Here is a 17907-nt window from a genome sequence, read left to right on the forward strand (position 1 = left end):
GCAGCGTGCGGTGTGGCCAAAACAAAACGAAACGAAACGAAAAATCCAGCTCCCGAGTTTCACCCTCCGTTCTCACCCCCTCCTACACTTTTCCTCATCTTCTACTGGACACCACTTATCCTGATGCCGTCCCCTGCAAATGTACTCCTTTGGCTACACAGAAGTTTCTTGCATGCTCTGAAATTCTCCACTGTATTCAAGAGGTCTTTGGTCTGACACATACTATCGCTCACATGTATTACAATACACTCAACGCCCTCATCTAGAATCAAGTAGTTTTTCCTTTTTAAAGTTAACTGTCCCCTCTCATACTTCCATTCTCAGTACAGCAACTTCTACTAAAATGATGGCTACTGATGGCTCCGCAGAACATCTGCTCGGCGGCGTAGTAAGGCGTGCTCCTGGCTGTACTGTTTTTCTCGCCATCAGCTGAGGGCTGGGACACTTTCCCGGGTTTGCGTCTTAGTCCGTTCAGGCTATCACAAAATATGACTGACTAGGGAGCTTACAAGCAACAAATTCACTTCCCACAGTCCTGGAGGCAGGGCGCCAGCATAGGCAGGTGAGGGCCCTCTTCCAGCTCAGAGATCTCCTGTGTCCTCAGGTGGCGGAGGGGCTAGCGAGCTCTCTGTGTCTCTCCGTAAGGCACTACCGCCACCCATGCCTTCACACGCCACCCATGCCTTTACACGCCTTCCAACAGCCCCGCTCCTAACACTGTCACCTTTACGGGGTCAGGAACGGGTTTGGAGGGACCACTCAGGCCACAGCAGGACAGCGTAGGGACAAAATCCACAGACGTGCTTACTGCTGTTGGGCCACACCCTGACACCCTGACCAAGATGGCTCTCCTTAAAGATCTTGGTGGCTAATGCCCACACCCAAAAGAATGAGCAGCAGATTAAACCCCAACAGGGTGAGAACAGTAATTATATTCCCAGTCACAAAAATCCAGCTCAATTTTAATAAAACGCCTGGCCAAGAAATAATTTAAACTAGTAGCGGTCATTTTACCCTGAGCTGTAAGCAAGAAGACGCCACTCAGCTGCACTTGATTTTAGCTTTAATGCACAGACCCTGCTCCCCTTCCCTGGCCTCAGAGTGGGGATGAAGCCTGCTTCCCACCCAGGAGAGTGTAGAGCAGGAAAGCCTGCCGCTCAGCCACCCCCCTCCCCCCCGTGCCGTTCCCGCCGCTCGCCAACGTGGTGTAAGCAACAGAAAAGCCGTTTTCAATGTCACCTTTCTCTATCGGTTCTGGCACAAAGGTATTTTAGAAAAAATTTAAATGGATACACTTAAGAGCCCATTATTTCCAAAACGTGTATTCACCCCCTTTATGGGGAGGCAATGCCAAAACACATTTTTAATGCAACCATCACTCCCCTCATCCCAAGGGACATGGTGAAATCGACTTCAGGACAGGCCCTCATTCGTCGTCGTACTATTCCCGAGACTTCTGTGAAAACCCTAAATCCCTTTTGAGTTCCACAGTTACCATAAACAAACAATCATCAGGAGAGAACTTAAGCCCCAATTCCCAGTCATTTTAGGGGATTTCTTGCCTAATCATCCAAAGGAAGGAAAAAAGGACTCCAGTCACCACAGTAACGCAAGTCCATGTGTTGTCGGCCTGTCTCTACCAAGGATGCCAGATGCACTTCAGTTCCACAGGCCACCTTCAAACAAGCTCCTCAAAAAAGAGCCCACGCACACAGACCCTACAGCACACATGCGTTAACAACGTGGCGATGGAGCAGCAAGGGCCCGTGCAAGCACTTTATACTCCCATCTGGGCAAAGGCAGTGGTCCACTTGCCCGAGGAGCAGGGCGCTTATGGAAAGGCCAGTGTGAAAGCCGCCCTCCAGCATGAGGGACCCAGGACAGAGAGCTGTGAGCTGGAACCAACCACCCGCCGACATCAGTCCCCCAGGCATCGCTCATCAAGTCCGGGGAAGGAGCCCCACAGGTGGGATGAGGAGAGGGCCCCAGGCGCACCGCCGTCTCTGGGCTGGGACTCGGCAGGCGTTGCCCCAGTCCCTGCAGCTCAGACCAGGGGCAAAGCCTGACAGGAGCCAGAGTCGCAGAGCAGCCATCTCCACGAGCAACGCTGACCACAGGCTGCCAGCAGGGGTACCTTCAAATCATTTGCCTGACTCCACCTTCTCGCCACTCAGGGCCCGCCCCACCCTGGTTCCTTTTCAACTTCTTCGCCACCAGGCACAGTACTGGTTCCTCACCCACAGACAACGGACAGAGACGGCAGAGCCCAGCCACCCTACACGGCCTCCTCGCTACAGAGGAAAGGGCGGCAGCAGCACGAGTAAAGGAACACTCCTTGTGTGCCTTTGCTGGCTGCTGGCCCTCACCACGCCTGATGCCTGGGGCGAGGAGTGAGGCTCCCACAGCCCACTTTGCTGGAGGATCAGGGGCTGTGGTCCAGAGCCCTCCTGGGCCCTCCCCCTTCCCCTCCAGGGCACCCGCAGGCCAACACTGCTACTTGCCTGACAGACCAGGCTGCTAGCTCCTGGCCGCCCTCCCCACCTGACAATGGTGCAAGCTATGGCTGGGGGCAGCTCATCTACCAGCCAAGTCCTCCTGAGGCCCAGGCCATCTCCCATGGGCTCTGAAAACATTCTGAAATGTGGAAGAAGCAGTCTGCTTTGATTAAAATAAACACGACTCCCCAAGCCACACCATCCCAGGCCAAAATAATCCAGAGCTTTCCCTTGCTTCAACTATGTTCAAATAACATTTTCTGGAAATTTCCTAGGAAACAGCCCACTCTCTCAGTCATACTGCTGACCAGTTCACAATGTGCACAGCGTTATCCTGTTTATAATTCTGCTTTACCAATAACGGAAACAGTTCCTAACGCACCGCGTGGTGCAGACATCCTCTCACGCCTCCTTGTATCAAGGATGCACTCACTGGAAGTCACCCCCGCCGACAGCCGCGGAGACGACGTGACACGCCGTGCCCAGCCCCCCAGCACGCTCCAGCCCCAGCTGTGCCACTGAACACGCTGCCCCGAGCACGACTTGAGACTGCGTGAGAGTCTGGGTGTGGCGGGGGACCCCTGTAGCTGCTTAAGTGACCCAGACTCGAAGACCAGAGTCTCAGAACGAAAATTAATACGTGTCTGAAGAACATTTTTCCTTGACAATTTTTTTTTTCCTCTGATGAGCTTTAAAAAGGAAATAACAAGATACTGCATCCAGTTACATATTTCAGAGGTTACCCACTGGGTGCTCCCAAAAAACCTAAGAGTTGTGGTCAACACGCTCAGAGTACGTGAGCAAGAAACCACTGTCTTGGCATGGTTCGCTCTCAGGCCTCATGCATTCATGGGGAGATGGACTTTAAGGGGTAAGACAGCACTGGTTAGCTGAACATCACCACAGTATATCATAAAAGGTTATTACTCTACAAGAATTCCTTATCTCACAGGAAAGTAAAAAGTCAAATTGGTTTTCCAAATTTGGTTAAAGCAGGGGAGATAGAGTATCTAGTACTTGCAGAAATTTCTAGAAACTCCATGTCCCGCTCACATCAACTTTAAACAGTTCTTTTTTAACGGGAATTGCAGCACACACACACCCCCCCCTCCAAATCAAAGCTGGAAAAACATGAGTTCAGAGGACTATCTATGCTCACATCAAAGACTATGGCATTGGGGAAGGGCTCTGTAAAAATAAATTCCCCGGGGCTTTTGGGTGTTTTTAAAAAATTGATCACTCACTAGGGACTACACAGGGCAAAGAGAGTTGTTCTAGGTCATGCCAAGGAAGATCAACGAGAACTGCAATATTACAATAAATCACCTACAGTAGTACAGTGTGAGGTAATGCACTGGGAGAAGAGCATCTGACTGATAAGAATGTGAGGCACACAGGACTTCACAGGCCCACACCCCTACAGAAACAGCTCAGACACATGCAACAGGACGCAGATGGACAGTCATGAAGTCCAGTCTCTAGGCCACCTCTGCTCCACTGCAAAAACACTCTGGTTCCAGGAACAATGTGCAAAATGGAAAGGTAAGCCTAGCTGCTTTCTAAAAATCATTTAACCTCTTTTATAAATACTTGAATACATGAATTGGTGCTTAGCATAAAGGAGAGGTGTGGAGAAGGTCAAAGGATTTTCGGAAGATTGTTCTCTTACAAAATTCTTATTCCACAGGTATCAGATGATTCTTTGTTTCTTGAGAGCCTTCTTCAGCAGACTCCCCCAGCGGTAAGTCCAGATCTTTCTCCACTGCCCAAACGCGAACGCACAATTTCTCCTTTGGGAGAGGATTATGCTGAAAATTTAGTGTTGCATAAATACCGTTACCTTTTCTGGTGAAAAACTCCTTGGAATATTTCCCCAACATAGCGTATTTTCGAGGGACTTTCCCCAGCAGTTCAATGATCAATGCTATGTGATCTGCATTGGGAAACATTGCCAGCAAAACAGAAACACACGACAATTTAATCAGTACACTGCATGCAGACACTGCCATCGCCCGCGCAGACAGAAACAGAGCGCAGCGTCAACAGCCAGAGCACTGGCTCTGCCCGAGTGGCCAGATTCAAGGCACCGCAGAGGAGCTGATGCACAGGGTGACCGCAGGACGGGGCCAGGCAGGGGCTCCTTCTCAAGTCTGAAGTCAGCACAGGAATTCTGCTGGGTTGCTTTTGGAATTTAGGAGAAAGGCCTTTGTCACCATTAATGCTACAACCAGCAGCTGCTATTCCATTTCTGTCTGCATCGTGGCGCTTTTCAAAAAAAAGAGGTACTACCTCTGCGATTGAAGAATTCCCGAGAATATTTTCCAGACAGAGCAAAGTGCCTTGGGATACTGCCTAGCAGCTCTATGATGTGGGCTATGTGGTCTATGGAGGAGAGAAAAAAAAGGATACGGGAATGGGAGGGGCAAAGGGAAGGATGGGATAAAAGAAGAGGGGGAAAAAAATTGAAATTAGTAAAAAATCAGAGATAGAATCAAATCAACAATGTGTGCAGCACATCCACGCAGAGGCTTCTGGGACTGGCAGGCCTCAGGCCCCATCTGGAGCATTAACAGTGACTGATGCCAGCTCACCCCAGGCTACCCCAGCATCGCAAGCAAATAAGCACGGAGATGGTCAGGTCTGCAGATGGGAATTCAAGCCAGAGTTCCCTGGTTTTCAATTCAGCCCCCAACAGGACAGAGAAGTGGGCAGCAGATCAGTGGACAAAAGGTCCACAGAGAGGCTCCGGGTTCATCCGGCCTGTCCTCTCCCGGCCAGCTGGGCTCAGGCCTGCGGGGGCGGGCTGAGGCCCGAGGGCTCTCCAAAGCGTCGCCGGTGCCAGGAGGCTCTGCCCAGTCACTGCAGCTGAGGGGGCTTCAAGCTCAAAGGGAGAGCATCTGAATTTGGTGCTTGAAAACCAAAACACAGCTCTATTTCGGTGCAAAAAGACAATATTCTCCAGAAGTTCAGGACTCTCAGGAAACCCGGACTGAGGTACTCAGCAGGCAGCAATACTCACCTTCGTCTCTGGAATAGTCTTCCCCAGAATGCGGTTCAAACAAATAATCTCCCGTTGCCAGCTCAAATGCCTAGGATACAACAGATGACATGCTAAGCGCTTCACGGAGATGGGCCCCAAGCCAGCAACTTTTTCTGGTACAAGAGACCTACATTTTATGAGGATCTGAATCAAACCAAAGAGCCTCCTGAAAGGGCTCAACACCAGGCTTTCTCTTCTTCCCAAAAGTTCAAAGAAGCTTCAGAAATATTCTTGCACCTCTGCTTCACTTTGCAGGAAGCAGCCGTGTGCAGGCGTGGCCGGAGCACTGCACTCTAATCTGAACGGCAGAACGAGGGCTCAGCCTAAGGTCCAGGTCTGTGTGACCCCAGAGCCCAGCTGCAACCCGCAGGCTAACCTGGCCCCGGACCACGGCTGCGGCTGCTCTCCTGAAGCAAAGACCTTCATGTCTTAGCAACTGGGGGCTCCTTTCAGCAACTCATCATTACTTCATTCACTTCTGACTCAACCAAAGGACATTCTAGAACCAAAGAAGCCCCTCTTGCTCTGTCCCCTGGGGCCAGGAGGAACCAGACCCCCGTGCAGCCCGCCCGAGGGCGGCCAGGAGAGCGGCTTCCAGCACCAGGGTGCTGGGGTCGGGAGGGGCACTGCTTTCCCATCGCTGCCACTGAGCCCACTTCCGTTGTTCATAAAATTATCTCAGGACTATGACCTTTAACTTGCTAACAATGCATAAAAATGACAACTGCTATCGCTCTGTTAATCAAATACCATGTTTTTTTGAAAACATGTTTTAAATGAGAATTTACAAGAAGTTTTAAAAAGAACAAGCTAAATCCCGTGTTTGGTTTTTCCGGTACTTACTTCTCCCGTGCGTTAGATCTCGCTGTTCTGGAGGCCCTCAGGGGCCGTCCTGTCAGGTCTGCAGATGCCTGTGGGTCAGTGGCCCGGGGCACCGCCCGCTCCTCTCAAGGTACCACCCTCCCCACGGGCACCTCGATGAGACCGCCCCACAGCAGCCCACCCTCTCCACTTCTGTCCAGGATCACAGGGTGTGGGCGGGCACCCGCAGGGGAAGTCTCGTCTGCCTGGGGTGGGGCCCCTCTCACAAACCCAGGTTGGGCGCGCTTAGCCCAGGACCACATCTCTTCACCTTGTATTTTCCTTTTTTAAGAAAGGAGGGAGGTGGGATGCCAAGCCCGTTGCCAGCTACCCTGTGACGAACACTGGTTCACAACTCGGGATCCCTGCCCTGAGCCAGACCTGGGTCTGATGTGCCCAGTCTCAGCACAGAGTATGTCAGGCGGTCGTCTGGGTGCTGCAGGGCCTCCCCGCTCCACCCAACAAACAATAAAGATACTAGGGTCAATCCCAGATCAGGGTAAAACACCTCACATTTGGCCACAGGTCCATGGGGAACAAGTGGATGACACACTGAATGGCCAGGAGCGTCTTTCTCATCCGGGACACAAGCCAAGAGAAAAGGGTGAAACCCTAATGGAGAAAGAAGACCCCAGAAGTCGCATGATCTAGCCGCAGGAGAGCGCCAGCTGCTCTTCACCGTCCTTGGGGCCTCCCTCACTCTTCTAATCAATGTTCAAAAACATTTCAATCTGGTTGTATGTACTTCTGACAGCCTAGCACTAAGATATGTCCACTGAGTGTTCTTTGAAAGATGACCATTTTGATTAGCACCCATGTATTTCCAAGGAAACACAGGTTGAAGAAGCCTATCAATGAAATGGTTTAAAATAAAAAAGGAAGAGGCAAGATGAAGGCTCCCCCCGCCATGTTATCGGGTCCTGATTCTCTGAAGCATGATGAGATTTTTCTTAACAACTAGGACACAGACAGCAGGCAGGGTAAACACACACCACAACGAAAACATCAGTCTCTGTACTTTACAACTTGCTTTTATGCTGGCAACTATGAAACCATGAAAAATTATTGCCTTCAACTCAGTAAGTTACTCTCAATATAACCTCTATTATTATTGCTTATTTTTAATACTTGGGAACTCTGTACTCGGCCCAATCCCCTCAGAGGGCCCTCTTTCCCTTGGACCAGCCTCTGTCCTCAGGCTCTGGGGAGACCAGATACACCCCTTCCTGAAATGCCATCATCCCACGTCAAGTATCCCATTCTGAATAAAATAAGGTCACGTATGCCTTCTGTGATGTGACCACCGCCGAGAATTTTGGTGAAATGGGTCAGACTGGCTTTTCTTGTCTCTACAGCGCTGACTGAGGCTCACCATGGAGCCCACGGGAAGACGCCTATTCAGGGACTCCGAAACACAAGTGCAGAGCGACCAGTGCCGGGGTCCACACGTAATTTTTAATCATGCACACTTACATCTGGAGGGCTCCAAAGCTCAAGAAAAGAGAAAGAGATTCAACACCTGACAAAGCCCAGCTGCTCTGCCTCACGGCGCTGCCCCTGCCCAGTGGTGAAAGCTCTCCTCCCTGCCCGCAGCACAGGCACTTACCAGTGAACACGGCTACCAGCCACCACTCTCAGCTCCACTAGCGTCTCTCTAAGATTTGATGCCCTTTATAACAAAGAACCCTGGGCTTTACCACCAAGAACAATCTGGAGCTTTACTACAGCTTGGTATTATGAATTTAATGTACTGTTACAGACTTAAACTTCAACAGCAGGGTGGGCTGGGCAAAGACGTCTCATCTGCACCAGGTTCTCTACGAAGAACAAGAGGCGACCTCTCAGCCGCGGCCTCCGGGGACGGGGGAGGGTGGGGATGCAGGCTTGCCCCGCTCCCAGAAAATCACCCTTAAACTGATTAACAAGAACTTCCTAAGCAGCCCTAGAAGTACTGAGGGACCTTACGCTCCACTTCTAGGGAGGCAAAGGAGATGGAGTGAGTGCTTTTCCGCAGGAGTCTGCTCTTGACGCTGACGCCACTGTTCATAGCAACTGCAGGGCTCAGCAGGACAGGAGACTGTGTGGAGGGACAGACCCTCACCTCACAGAAGGCCAGACAGAGAGCCCGGTATAAAACGGTACTGACAGCTCCGCCATTATCCGACTACATCTGTGATCTTGTCCTATTTTTCTGGTTATATCACCAAAATTCAACACCCCAAATTAGAAGCACAGGATTTCAGAGCTGAAAGAGCCCGCAGAGTGTAAATGAGGGCAGCCCCGACACGGCCCCTTCTGTGCTGCTGGGGAGGAGGAGGGCCTGACCTCACCACACCCTGAGATCCAACAGCCCCGCAGCTCCCACTGCTGACGGCACCCCCTTCTGCTGACCTGGCCGCTGCCTCCCACTGCTTCCAGCCCCCAGCCCCCCTCCCTGCTGCCCCCTGACTCGCCCACAGGGAGCCTCACCCCTGTCCACACAGCAGGCCCTGCGTTCTAAGGAACCATGACACGTCCACCAATTCTCTCTCTCTCTCTTTTTTTTTAAATTTAAAAAGAGTTATTAGGGCTTCCCTGGTGGCGCAGTGGTTGAGAGTCCGCCTGCCGATGCAGGGGACGTGGGTTCGTGCCCCGGTCCGGGAGGATTCCACATGCCGTGGAGCGGCTGGGCCCGTGAGCCATGGCCACTGAGCCTGCACGTCCGGAGCCTATGGTCCGCAACGGGAGAGGCCACAGCAGTGAGAGGCCCGAGTACCGCAAAAAAAAAAAAAAGGAATTATTAAAAAGAAAAAAGACTAGAGTGGCTACCACCCCCCACACCCCCTGGCCTCTGGCCCATGATCTCCGACCCCTGCCCTCCTCCCACTCTGATAACCTCCCTCATTCAGAAGTCAGCCCCGCCCACCAGGGCCAGCCCAGCCATCTGGTCCACCAATTCTTTTAACCCTCCTTGTCCATACCTAGCAAGGCAAGGGCTCAGTTTTTGATACTTACTGAGAAACTTAATTTTAAACTTATTCTCTGGCATTACCCGTCAGAGCAACATGGGAACAGAAGGGCACACTGTTCTAGATCTGTTGGGCCATACTGGCTGCAAACTTGAAAAACACAGAACATCCACTATTTTCATGTTGTTTTAGCACGACTTGCTAACAGTGCTATACTTTAGCATCAGAGGACACACCCAAAAGAAGTGCTACATTAATCCTTGAATAACAGACAATACACTTATTCTGCATTGTTTTTTTAGTGAGAAGACAAGTACCAAGCTTTACACACATGCCATGCCCTTTCATTTAAATATCACAGGAGAATTTGGAGAAAAAATGAGGAAAGCATGAAACACCACGTGAAGCAAGAGACACATGCATCCCCTCTTCCAACAAAGGACTACAAAGCTCAGCCCACTAAGAGGAAGGTGACAAGCCGACCAGGAAACAGGACCAAGAGAGAAACTGAAACTGGCTTATGGACGAGGAACCATTCATGCTTATCGGCTCACAGGTAAGGAGTAGGTGAGAAGAGGCACTGGTGGGGCTGAGGAGAGTTTAGACACAACCAGACTTTTGATGCACACAAGTGGCAGTGAAAATGGCTACATCGTACTGGAGAAACAAGAGGCATCCCGAGGCCCTGAGGAAAACCATCGCTGAGCTGCCTAAGGAAGGGAACAGACTCGGTCAAACGGTACAGGCGGCTGCTGGTGCCTCAGACGTGGCTGGACACAGCCTAGAGCCAGTAAGCCAGTAAGTCTCTAGACTCCGCTTAACAGGAGAGAGGTTGGACCCTGGTGTGTGGGGAAATCCTCTCTCTCCAGCAAGGAGACAAGGTCTGTCAGAGCCGCTCAGACGACCTTCCCCTAAATCGCAGCCGTCTCATCTTCCTCCACGGCCTGAGTGAGGGGACCGCGTGCAATCTGCAAGCTTCCAGGAGCCACAGGAGCTCCCTGAAGTCACTGTCACCACAGCGGGGCTCTCATTCTCGGGGCCGCGGGCTGCAGAGGGCCTCGCGAGGTCGTCTCTCACAAGACCAAACCAAAACACACACCAGGACATGCCAGAGAAGGTCTCTTAAGATACCCAAGGCAGCCACCTTCCCCTCACCCACCCCTCAGTGGACAACCCTCACCGTCAGAAAGCTTCGACCAAAGGCCCTGGTGGAGCTGCCCCATCATGGGAACTAAAAGGATGAGCCTTTACACAGAGGAAAATGGCAAAGGCCATTCTTACCATACACGCCGTACTCCAAATGTCAGCAGGGGTACTGTAACCTGCTCCTATTAAAACCTCTATGGATCTATACTGACGCGTCTGGATGTCTTCTGTGAAGTGTTTATGCTGGAAGGGAACAGACTGCATTACCGTGGAGGAACACAGACATTAAACGAGAGAAAAAGCATCTTCTCATACATGATCACAACCGAAATGTTTTAGAAAGAAAACTGTACTTACCACCCAACAAGCGTTTCCCAGGTCGGCAATTTTAACTCTAATTTTATCTGCATTCCGTGGGTCCAGGGGATTCACCAACAGGTCGGCTGCCCGGGTTTTTGCTGGCATGAGCAAACAGCAGGACAGTTAGTGCCTGGGATAAGGGGTTTGCGCGTGTGCACACAATACTTGCTGGGCACAGTGTCCTTTTCTAGAAAAGCGGTGGGTGATCATTTAGGCCTGGAATCCTGTAAGTTGAACTCAACAGAATTTAAATTCTTGGTCTCCATCTCTGGAAAATACTTCACAAGAGAGCAAACTGCCCAGAGACCCCATGGACACTGCTGTGCCCCTCCTCTTTTCTCCCCATCCTTCACCGAGCAGGTCATCCCTGCTTGGTTCCTGTATCTTTTAGCTGCTCCTCATTGGGCCACGCCAGTTCCCTAACGGACCACGTCTAGCTCAGAGGTGCATTATTACTTAACGTGAGGGTAGAGAGAACGCTCCCCAGGGGGTGCCCATCCCTTCCTAAGTGGCCCACAGCCCTCACCTCTCCCTCTGCCTGGGCCGAGCACAAAGACCTCAAGAGTTAGATGATGGCCGATTAACAAATACAGATTAAGGGCAGGGACCAGTCAATTCTGGTTTAGCTGTGGACACGTAACACTGCAGAACAGAGGTCTCCTGAGACGGCCCGGGCCCTCTGAGGTCCCTCACAGACTTGTCAAATACCCAAGCCACTCTCAACCCCCAGGAACCCTGAGGAATTCTCAACAGTAGGCACGGGGCCGGGATTCTCAGGGCTGCGGGGACAGAGAAGCTTTTCAGATAAGCACAGACCAGGCCTGCAAGAAAGCACAGTTAACCAGGGGGCAGTGACAAAGAAGCATAATGTGGTGAGGCCCAGACAGAAAATGCTGAAGTGACTCAGCAGCTCCATCAAACCTCAAACTGACCGGCAAGCTGGGATTTCCGGTAAAGATGAGATGTAACCATGGCTTTTCACTCATTTCAGAAGTAATTCTGAAATGGTACTCACAGACAAAACAGAAAAGCCCGCTCAGTGCAGAATATTAAACACCCTTGAGCTCACTCGAAGGTGGGGACTGCTGGAATGACTGTCCCTCCTTTGGGTAGGCCCGTGCTGTGGGGCTCGGCACCCCAGGTGGGCGGCAAGGCCAGGCTGCATGCGCCGTGAGCAGGGCAGGGAGTAGGCGACGCACCCAGGACCCAGGGCGCCCACAGAGCTCCCCAGGAGGGGCCAGAAAATGCAAGAGAACTCTGGCAACGTTTTAACCCTCAAGACCTGTTCCTCAGACTTACGGACCAACCCAAGCCAGCCAGGCCCACACGTTCCCTCCTTGCTATCTGCCCCACACCACGTCCCTCTTTAAGAGGGCACTGACCAAAGTGAGGCCTCACCAAAGGCCAGGTACGAGCCGAGGAGAAGAAACACAGGAAATGAGAAATGATGAGAAGGACGGCAGCACAAAGACACACACGAAGAGGCAAGGTGTTCACACCGAGCAGGGAGTGGCTGCAAAACCGAGTTCTAGAAGAAACATAAAAATGCCGGCCCAACAGACGGATGGCCAGCACCGGAAATGGCTCAGATGAATCCCTCATGTCATTTAGTAAAGAAGACTCGGTGGGCAAGAAAATGGAACGTGAGGTTTGCAGAACTGGATTCAAATCTGTTTCTACGTCTGTAAGTTACAAGACTCTGGCAAATGACTTAAACTCTGAGGCTCAGTTCCCAGTAAAGAAGGAAGAGGAAGGGACCACCCATCCTCCGCCAAAAAATACAAATGAAAAAAAGACCAAACACAGGAGAGCTACGACAGCGCCTGGCTGGCCAGATCCAGAGGCTCCCTCCTGCCTGCCACCAGCCAGACCACCCTCTGAGGCCAGAGCTTCTAAACGGCCAGTGAGGGACCAGCCAAAGCCCCCGCGGCACAGAGAGGATGGGAGGCCAAGCCGTGGCTTCCAGCACTGCAAACCACTGAGATCAAAGGCCTGGCAAGAGAAGAGGATGAAGCGGCAGGATCTGACTGAGTGAGCTGCCGTCAAGGGTGCTTGAGTGGAAAGAGGGGATCTGAAACCGCCACCCTCCTCCAGTCGTTGTTCTAAAGACATCACACACGAGTCACTTCAGCTAGAGGAAAAACACCTTAAAAACACAACATCACACACCTCCAGTACAGATCCTCCTCGACTTACGATGGGGGTTATGTCCCAAAAAACCCATCTCAAGTTGAAAATATCATAAGTTCAAAATGCATTTAATTACACATCACCTACCACACGTCATAGCTGAGCCTAGTAACTTCAACATCACTCAGGACACTTATGTTAGCCCACAGTTGGGCAAAAAAACAACGAACACAAAGCCTACTTCATAATAAACTGTGTTGAATATCTCATGTAATTTACTGCATCCTGTACTGAAAGTGAAAGACAGAAGGGCTGTCTGGGCACAGAGTGGTGGTACCTGTGCCAGCTGTCCACTCGTGTGATCGCGTGGCTGCCCAGCATCACAAGGTGGGATCGTGCAGTGTATCGCTAGCCCGGGAAAAGATCACAATTCAAGATGTGAAGCACAGCTTCTACAGAGTGCGTTTCGCTTCCACACCATCGTACAATCGAACCATGGTTAATTCAGGGGCCACCTGTATAGTTTCTTTGTATTTAATATCCCTCACTTACGAGCACTAGACCAAGTCTCTGGTGACATGCTGTTATTCTCCTAGCTTGTGTCTGTGCGTGATTACCAGGCGCACGATGCATTCCAGATGATACTAGGGAATTTACCTCAAAATTTTAACTGTGTTAAGAACGCAAAGGACGTAAAAGAGAATCCACTTGCACTTCTTTTCCCAGCGTGCTAGTTTCCTGCTCTAGGTAATCTGTAAAAGGTTACCTGAGTACAACACTCAAAAAGGCCCGTTTAAACACAGGGACAGCCACACTTGCTGTGCAGTCGTACGAGTTTTGCTTTGCCCAGAAATCAGATCACCTCCCGTGATTCAGGCACTATCATGCAACTATCACAGCTCTTCCCTGCTCTCTGCTTCTACCAAGGAGGGAATGAAAAGTGGGAAGAGAGAGGCGGGAAGACTTCACTTCAGGAAGGGCTGGAATCCTGAAGTCATTCTGATAACCTGGTCTCTGGGTGACACTGTACTCACTCCATCTGAGGTGATCCTAGGAACCAGGAAAATGGCAGCCGGTGGGGCCTCAGTGATGAAGCAGCCCCACACTGACACTTTTATGTTTAAAACATCCTTACAAGGAAGGCATGAGTACCCTCTTTATATGCAGGAGATTCAGTACCAGCCCAAAGAAAGAGCAGAACTAGGAGACTTAATGCCCAAACCTGACCTAGTTGTTCACAAATAGGTACTGTGAGTATTTACTGAGTGCCCTCTATGTGCCAGACGTTGCCCTGGCACTGGGAAGTGAATCAACAAGACATACAAGGTTCCGCCACCACATCCCAAATTAGGAAACTCATGCACTTGCTGGGAATACGGGTGATAAATAAAATGGATGAGTCACACATCATGTCAAGCAGCTCTACATGCTAAGAAGAAAAACACAGCCGAGAAAGGAGACGGCTACTGATGAGGGTGTTTGGCCACGGGCGGGTGTGCAGACGGCGTCTCTTCTGAGAAAGTGACCTTTGAGGAGAGGCCTGAACAAAGGGAGGCACAGAGGAGAGAAGCTCTGGGCAGAGAGGACAGCAAGTGGAAAGCGCCTAGAGGCAGAAACAAGCTTGCAACCTTGAGAAAGCTCAGAAAGAAGACAGTGTGGGAGGGGCAGAATGAGCAGGGGACATAGAGGCGGGTGGGGAACGATACCAGAAAGAGCGCGGCCGGGACGGACAGTACAGGGCTGTAAGCTTTGGACAATGACGCCTCTGCGGGTTATGCTACACGGTGGGGGGGTGGAATGTGCTTTCAAAAGCTCTCTCGGGGGGCTTCCCTGGTGGCGCAGTGGTTGAGAGTCCGCCTGCCAATGCGGGGGACACGGGTTCGTGCCCCGGTCCGGGAGGATCCCACATGCTGCGGAGCGGCTGGGCCCGTGAGCCATGGCCACTGAGCCTGCGCGTCCGGAGCCTGTGCTCCACAACGGGAGAGGCCGCAACAGTGAGAGGCCCGCGTACCGCTAAAAAAAAAAAAAAAAAAAAAAAAGGCTCTCTCGGGACTGTTCCTTGGGGAACAGACTAGGAGCAACAGTGGAGTGAGAAGAGTGTGGAGTCATGTTCCAGCAGCCTAGCCAAGCACCGCCACTGACATGGTCACTACTAGGCGAGGGGGAAAGGATTCAACATACACCTTGCATGTACCACCCTGCTCCCAGGCCTTTGTGCTTCAGATGTGCTGAGCCCAGATACGTGCTACGGCTCCAGCAATAATAACCCAAGAGGAACCCTCCCCTTCTCAACCTTCAATGGCTACAAAACTACTCCAGGGAGAAGTTCACATCCTTAGCCTGGCATGTAAGTTCTTTCTCAATCTTCTCATTGTGGCCCCAGCTTTTCCTCTACTATTTCCTAACGTATCCATTCTGCTATAACGACAAGGATCTACACAAACTCAGGGAAGGATGTTTCTCTCGCCTCATGTTCTCGTAGTATCTGGTGGCCAACTTCCAGTCTCTAGACCATACCCCTTCCATGTAGGAAACAAAACACCTCCCCTGCGGGAGGCTGTCCACGGTTATCCAAAGACCAGGCTGCAAACCCAAGCCGAGGGCCTCCAAATAAATGACTGGATCAACAAAAAGGTCAGCTTGGTAAGAGACTAGGATCAATGAAAAAAACAGACCTCCTATTTCTCCCTGATGCAATATTCACGCAACAGCCAGGGTGCTGGGGACAGAATGTGTTTTGGACAAAGTAAAATTCCAACTGTGAATGGGCAAAGGTGGGAGAACGGGAAGAACGGAAGAATATAGTCAGGTATCACTGATTTGTTGGTTCATTATTCAATAAATGCTTATCTTAGCACTGAGTCAGATGCTGAGGATACAAAGACGGAAATACACAGCACTCTCAAAGCATTTACATCCTAGTGAAGAGGAAGACAGTGGAAACGAACAACTAACACACAGTGGAGAAAAGTGTGACCAGCAGGAAAAGAGGGGAACAAGAACTGGGATCTGCCAGGGAACACAGTGAGGACCCAACAGAAGAAAAGAGGTGTGCCCAAACACACAGGAGGAAGCACTCCAAGCAGGAGGGAAGGCGTCAGCAAAGGCACAGAAGCATGAGCAAGCATGCCACGTTCACACAGACACTTGTTATTATGTCTCAAAAATAAATGGGGAAGAGACTCCGCTACACTTGAGATTACTAAACCTTTTCACTGTTTACTCCACCAGTAAGAGATGTTTGAACACTCATTTCAATATGTGCATGTTTATGAACTTCACATATTACTGTTCCTATATATTATGTACATTATAAAAAACATTTTAAAAATATCAATAGCAAAAATTACTTGGAGACATGGCCGACTCCAGCCTGGGGCAGGGAAAGTATGAACCTGGGCACATGGTTCTAGAAGAGCAAGGGGGCACCTGAGGAATAACGGGGTTCTGTCAAAAGGACTTAAGAGCCAACCTGAGGCGGCTCACACAGACCAAATGTGGGATAATCCTGGCATTCAAAAAAAAGCTGTAGGGCTTCCCTGGTGGCGCAGTGGTTGAGAGTCCGCCTGCCGATGCAGGGGACGCAGGTTCGTGCCCCGGTCTGGGAAGATCCCACATGCCGCTGAGCGGCTGGGCCCGTGAGCCATGGCCGCTGAGCCTGCGCGTCCGGAGCCTGTGCTCTGCAATGGGAGAGGCCACAACAGTGAGAGGCCTGTGTACCGCAAAAAAAACAAAACAAAAAAAAACAAAAACAAAAAAGCTGTAAACGATAACACACAATTCGATGTGTTAATTAAAGAGAAAAAAAAAATCCATGAGCCCACGATATGAAGGAATGCGTGAGAGACTGCAGGAAGGGTGGTGTCTCTAGCAAGAGCGTGAAAGCCTCCCTCCTTTCCCATCCACCATGCCCTACACACCCCTTCCATCTGGATGTTCCTGACTTACATCCTTGTTTGATAAACTGATTGTCTAGCAAGTACACTGTTTTCCTGAGTTCCGTGCGCTGCTCTAACAAATTAATCCAGCCCCAGGGCAGCGTCACAGGAACCTCTGATTTACAGCCGATTGTTCAGAAGCACAGGTGACAACATGGACTTGGGATGGATGTGGGGGGAGTGCAGGGGGAGACCGACACAGTCTTGTGAGACTGAGCCCTTAACCCTGGGATCTGACACTCTCTCCAAGTAGTGTCAGACCTCACTTCAATTGCAAGACACCGAGCTGTTGCTGGAGAACTGTTTAGGTGGGGAGACACCCCTACACACATGAGCTCGGTAACCAAAAGTGTCAGCAGTAATATGGGAGCAGAATGAGAGTAAAGGAGACACAGAGGTGGCTTTTTCCTCAGATGAGGCTACATTCCTCGTGAAGGCATTTCATTAAGCACCTTCAAACCCTCTGGTCAGGGTAAAGGTAAACAGGAGCAGAATGTGTCTGTCCAGTTAAAAATTATATATATCCTTAGGATGACTAGCTGTGGCCAATGAGTAACAGAGAAGGCTTTGCAGGTCTCTCAGCTACTGGAATCAAAGGGGCTGCAGAACATCTTGAGCTATTTGCAGGGCCGGCTCATCAACTGGCTCACCATGTGTTAACATTCTTGCCAGCAGAGGGAGCAGAGGAGGTTTCTGAGCTCTTCCACTGTGGGCCAGAATGGAGACCAACTGTGTGTGACACCCAGGGTTTGCCTACTGAAGTCCCCTAGCATGCCACAGGCGGAGATCTGTCATGTGGCACTCACCCTCAAAATCAGGTTTTGATATATATACATCATCATCACATTTAAACCCACACCGCTTCCTTTAAAATGTCAAAAGAAGAGTCTTATAATCAAGAACAGCTATCAAAATAAAGTAAGACACTTCCTCCTCACTACAAATAAAGAGCAGGCACATTATTCCCTGAATAGAAACGAAACAAAACA

The 17907-nt window shown here is 50.7% G+C and overlaps 1 protein-coding gene across 4 annotated transcripts in view; it reads right to left on the reverse strand.

Moving 5' to 3' along the window:
* SRPK2 (SRSF protein kinase 2) overlaps positions 1–17907 on the reverse strand; it is a gene marked incomplete at its 3' end in the record, with an annotated part of 226414 nt that overhangs the window by 9200 nt on the left and 199307 nt on the right. For 3 of the 4 annotated variants that reach the window (XM_082662148.1, XM_082662147.1, XM_082662149.1), the window contains exons 12-15: positions 10848–10948; positions 10626–10733; positions 5515–5584; positions 4785–4877 (exon numbers count right to left, since the gene is read on the reverse strand). In XM_082662148.1, coding sequence (XP_082518274.1) covers positions 4785–4877; positions 5515–5584; positions 10626–10733; positions 10848–10948 — 372 coding nt within the window. Of the gene's footprint in view, positions 1–4764; positions 4878–5514; positions 5585–10625; positions 10734–10847; positions 10949–17907 lie in introns of those variants that run through there. The other variant, XM_082662150.1, reaches the window with a different exon arrangement.

This window comes from Grampus griseus (genome assembly GCF_964374135.1).
Source record: "Grampus griseus genome assembly, chromosome: 9".
In the NCBI taxonomy this organism is placed as follows: Eukaryota; Metazoa; Chordata; class Mammalia; order Artiodactyla; family Delphinidae; genus Grampus; species Grampus griseus.